The 5,210-nt window shown below is 33.9% G+C and overlaps 1 protein-coding gene across 1 annotated transcript; it reads left to right on the forward strand.

Moving 5' to 3' along the window:
- Window positions 1-1,794: 1,794 nt before the first annotated feature.
- LOC145107783 (uncharacterized) lies at window positions 1,795-4,134 on the forward strand. The gene is made up of 5 exons (XM_079044733.1): window positions 1,795-1,923; window positions 2,499-3,083; window positions 3,174-3,423; window positions 3,523-3,678; window positions 3,765-4,134. The coding sequence occupies exons 2-5, from the start codon at window positions 2,503-2,505 to the stop codon at window positions 3,981-3,983; spliced, it is 1,206 nt and encodes a 401-aa protein (XP_078900859.1). The 5' UTR covers window positions 1,795-1,923; window positions 2,499-2,502; the 3' UTR covers window positions 3,984-4,134.
- Window positions 4,135-5,210: the final 1,076 nt, after the last annotated feature.

Genomic DNA, 5,210 nt, shown 5'->3' on the forward strand with positions numbered 1-5,210 from the left:
ATCGTAACACCTGAGTTCTGATTGTGTTTTTCAATTCTTATATTAGTGGTTTTAAAGTCCAAGAAAAGGTAGAAAGAAAGGGCGAAGCATGAAGGAATTAACCGCAAAGAATCAGAATTTTTACCTGGAGGCGCGGGCGCTCAAACCTTTGGGCTGCTATTGTTTTCTAGGGTTTTGGGCCCATTTAAGGGGCACAAACCCCTAGGGTTTCGTCATTCATAGCCTCCATCACCCTCCAAACATTCCTTAAGAAACCCTAGATTCCATTGAAGATTTTTGAGTTCATCCTCTCTCCTAAAGTCCATTTTGGTGTTCTTTTGTTGCTCTAGAATGAAGAAAATAAGAAAGATTGATTAAGGGAACTTTGCATTTAAAGTAATCAGTCTTCTTATCACTTCTGTGATGAGTTTTCTAGGTTATAAAACAACATATTTACGCAGAAGAATCATAAAACTATTTTATGGGGGCATGCAACCTAGATGTCTATGTCTTTGCTCATTATAGCAACATATTATGAAAACTTTTATCCAATCTAAGAATAATAAAAAAACACAAATATTAGAACACATACCTTTGCAATAATCAAATATTGCAACCCTTTTGATCTTCAAGTCTTCCTTGGAAATCTAGCACCAATAGTGTGGATGCATCTAATGGTTCACATCCAATACACTAGAAACCCTAGGAACGATTTGGAAAGAGGATGGAGGAGGATTTTTAGATTTCTCTTTGTGAGTAGCTAGTGCCAAAAATACTAAGGGTTAGGGTCCCTATTTATAGCTGATGGACATTCCAGGATAAACCCTAATTAAATAGATAAATAATATAATTTAATCTATTCCAGACAATTGTCCTTATCAACTATAGGAGGCTTCTAAAACCCTTCTGGAACCCTAGGAAAACCGTCCACCCTATTGATCAAAGTTGTAGAATACCTTCCTTGTTTAATTATCAAACAATTGCAGTTCACCTTTTCCACCTTTAATTAGTTCAAATTAATCCAAAATTAATTTCCAATTAATTATGATTAATTCTAAACCATTTCTAAGTAATTTATTAATCAAATAATAAATTAACAAGTAATTTTCTCACACTCCTAAAGTTGTTCCTAGTTATCTCTAGTTATTGAGGGCAATCCAAAAAATACTTTGTCTGTATTCTATAAAGTTATATCAATTTAGTTATGACCGTAGATACCTAATCCAACATTTTGGACCCTTGTAAGTTCAAAAGATCCAAGCTTTATTTCATTTCATCCATAGATCTAGGAGTTGGTTAATTGAGTTTTTGGTCTATTTTAATGAGTTTTGGTTGCTTTAAGGCCTAATCCATGGAGTTTGTAGAATTCCAAAGCTTTTGATTTGTGTTTAGTTCCAGATCTGTCCTTTAGCTTGAGTAGAGAGTGCATATAAGATCTTTCTTTGCTCTATGAACGAAGATAAGTGCATTTTGGCACTTTTGGAACTTAAAAGCTAAAAGCTCCTATTATCAAACGAAACCTTTTATAAATCGAGGTTTTTTTTTTTTTTTTTTTTTTTTTTAAAAAACAGAACCGGTTGCCAAACATACACTTCTGGGACAGTCTCAACATCCCGTTTTCTAAAGTTTCCAGTGCAGGGGACTAGATAAGTTAGATCAGGATTCTCCTTTGATAGTTATCTATTACACCTTTGTATTGTACCATGGGACCATGCAAAATAATTGAGTAAAGTAATTACTCTTTGGTTGGAAAATATATTATATTCAATGGTCGACAGATGAGAAGGTTGACGTTAAGTCGTAAGCGCTGCCATCACCCTTTTGTTTTTTTAACTTTAAGTATAAATCCCGACTATTAGGAACCATGAACCATCCTCTGTAATATTGTGAGAAGGTTGTCGTCAAGTCGTAAAGTTTACAGGTTTTCATCCAATACCTTTCTGGGTAAGGATTTCTTTTATGATGTTTTTCTGCACAATGCTAGTTTGAAGGGTTCTTTATCCAAAATATTTGTGTTCTTGCTTAATTTTCTGATCATGAGAACCAAGTAAAATGGAGTCCACCTTTGTTACTTTGTAGAATCAGAACATTTACTGCTTCTAAAATTGAAATCTTAGATGTTTTCAAAATGAAATCAATCTCTGTCTCATGAATTCATCGATTTCTATTTCGGTTTCTTGCCGAATGGAACGTGAACTCAATATTCAAAGTTCTTGAAGCTGTTCAAATATTTCTAATTCAAAGCTTTAAATCTTGCTTCGGTAACTTCAAGAGCTCATAAAATGCTCCAGTTTTGAATCTTGAAACTGTATTTTCGCCAATCATAAACAAGAACATAAGGTGATCAAATTATTGGTTCATGAAAACATATACACGACAAAGCTAAAGAAAGAATATTAAAACTTTCGATTCATTGGTTCACGATTTAGTAGCAACCATCTTTATCAATGTATGAAATCTTGAATGATGCAATTTGAGTTCATTTTCTAATTTTTCCCGGATAAATTTTTTTTTTCCAGAATCATGTCACGGGGTGCCCAAGGTTTTGTGTTCTTGTTAGCTATAGTCTTATTGGCAATATGTGCTCAAAATTCGCAAGCTCGTGTAACACATGAAAACAGGGTGAAATCAAAGGTGTATTTAACACCCAAAATAACTCAACATCCGGGTTCCGTTTCAAATAAAACTTACTATAATATAGAGTTCCCAAAAGGTCATATTGCTATAAAGAGTTTCAATGCCGAGTTTGTCGATGAAGAAGGGAATCCTATTTCCCTTAAAGAAACGTATCTCCATCATTGGGCTGTAGTAAGATACTATCAACGAAAGGGTAATAAAGAACCAAAATATAACAGTAATCTAGGACTCCATCAATCAGATTTGGTTGTTGCTAGGAATGCTGGAGTATGCAATGGTGGTCTTTCCCAATTTTTTGGTTTAGGATCTGAAACACGAAAGACAGATACACATGTTCCTGATCCTTATGGAATCGAAGTGGGTAACCCACTTGAAGTTCCTGCTGGATATGAAGAGAAATGGATGCTTAATGTTCATGCAATCGACACTCGGGGTGCAGTAGATGCTATGGGTTGTGCTGAATGCAGGTATGATTATGTAATTCAAACTTCAACGCATTTATAAGCGTTTGAGATTTTTATGGGTTTTGTGTAATGGATTTGGTGATGGTGATGCAGATGTAGTTTGTATAATGTGACTGAGGATAAAGATGGTCAGCCTTTCAAACCAAATTACGTGGGAGGTTTTTTCTGTTGCTATGATGGAACACAATGCAAAGTGAAAAATGGGCTTAAAAGTGTGAAAAGAAACATTTACATGAAGTATAGTGTTGAGTGGGTTGATTGGAGTGACTCCATTGTACCCGTTAAAATCTATATATTTGATGTGACTGATAGTTGGCAGCACACAAGAATCCATGATTGCTTGGTAATTTAGCTCATCATGACTTCATCTTTTGACATGAAAATTGTCTAAAATTTGGCACCTTTTTAGTGTAACATTGGATCTTTTCGTGTTTTCCTACAGCTAGAGTATGATGTCGAACAATGTGCCACTGGAGTTGCAACTAATGATTGCATAAGTGCCAGAAGATCAACTACAAGCATCCAATCTTCTGGTGATGTGGTGTATGGTGTTGCACACCTGCACAATGGTGGGATAGGTTCTGTACTATATGGGGAGGTGACTATTTCAGTTTTTGAGTTAGGTGTTGTTTCTTTTAAGGGGATATATAGAGTCTAAAATTAAAAGCTATGAATTTTATTCAGGATGGACGTGTTATTTGCTCTTCTAGAGCTATATATGGGGAAGGAAATGAGGCAGGAGATGAAGCTGGTTACATGGTAGGAATGACCACATGTTACCCTAAACCAGGGTCTATAAAGATAGCAAAAGATGAAGTTTTAACTTTGGAGTCTAGTTACAGCAGCCAAAAGAGCCATATAGGAGTTACGGGGTTCTTTTACATTCTTGTTGCGAAATCCTAGAGTCTTATAAAACTTTAGCTATTTACAAATTTTACATGACATATAAGCTTTTTAATTCCCGCCATTTAGGTTGTTCTTGTTTCAAGGTTGATACAAGTGTATTTTTAACTATATGCGAAAGCATTGTATATATGCATACTATTAGGGATGATCATGGGACTGAACTGGTACCAAACTGGTTGGCACCGGTTTATTTTTTTTGACCATTTTAAGAACCGAAGACCACACCGGCTGCTTGTAAATGGGCCCGGTTTGTGTAGTTATCAGGATTGGTTTCAGTTACAACACCACAATAGGACTGATTTATGAATTCTCACAAAACAGCCCAAAAAGCCCAATTCATTATCTCATTTACTTGACATAGAGACTTGTTCTTTTTCTAATGGTAGACCTAGCAATAACATATAAAAATTTCTGAATTTGGTGAAATTCCTATTTTTTATCATTATTCAAAATGTTGTAAATTTTTTACTCCTAAGTTAGGATTCCAATTAATTTTGTGAACTTAACCGATCGAAGACTTTTATAGCCAAAGATGTTGACATAATTATAAAATCATAAATTCAAAACCAAACTACTAAATGTCTATCGACATTCCAAAACATTCAAAAACAAATATAATAATGTAACAAAGTATGTAATGTTGCAACTTAATTATCTGTAGAAATATTTCGTTTTCTGTTACCGTTTCCCTGCTTATCGCCTCTTTAATCTCTGTACATAAAACCAAAACCAAACAATTTTTAAATTTCACATATAATATGATAAAAAAAAAAACTATGAACTTATTACCTATAACAATGTCTTTCATTGAAGTGGCCGCTATACGAGAAAAAAAAATCGCTTCTACATTCGTAGATGTTTGTCTACATCAAGAATCTCTAAAAACAAATGTGTAACGGTTTTAAAGATGATGATTCAATTTTTGTTTTAATTTTGCTTTGTTTAGAAAAATCAACAATTTGTTTTCGAATCTCAAAGTCTTCATGTTCAGCATCTCTCAAGATCACGAAGAAAGCTACTATCTTTAACTTCATACTTTAAAAAAACACATATTTGTCGTAAATTTTGAACATCTTATATGTGGAATTCCACATAGTAGGACAATCAGGACATAAAAACATTTTTGATGTGACTGAACAATATTTAAAGTACCTTTCAAATTTAATTACTCTTTATGACAATTCTATAATATATATCGACCTTCCTTTTGGGAATAGTGAATAT

This window comes from Lactuca virosa, chromosome 4, assembly GCF_052849685.1.
Source record: "Lactuca virosa cultivar CGN04683 chromosome 4, Lactuca_virosa_CGN04683_v6, whole genome shotgun sequence".
Lineage (NCBI taxonomy): Eukaryota > Viridiplantae > Streptophyta > Magnoliopsida > Asterales > Asteraceae > Lactuca > Lactuca virosa.

Coding starts and splice junctions, on each gene's coding strand:
- LOC145107783 (XM_079044733.1), top strand. CDS start 2,503: ATGTCACGGGGTGCCCAAGGTTTTGTGTTCTTGTTAGCTATAGTCTTA. Junction 3,084..3,173: donor ATGGGTTGTGCTGAATGCAG/GTATGATTATGT, acceptor ATGGTGATGCAG/ATGTAGTTTGTATAATGTGA. Junction 3,424..3,522: donor CAAGAATCCATGATTGCTTG/GTAATTTAGCTC, acceptor GTTTTCCTACAG/CTAGAGTATGATGTCGAACA.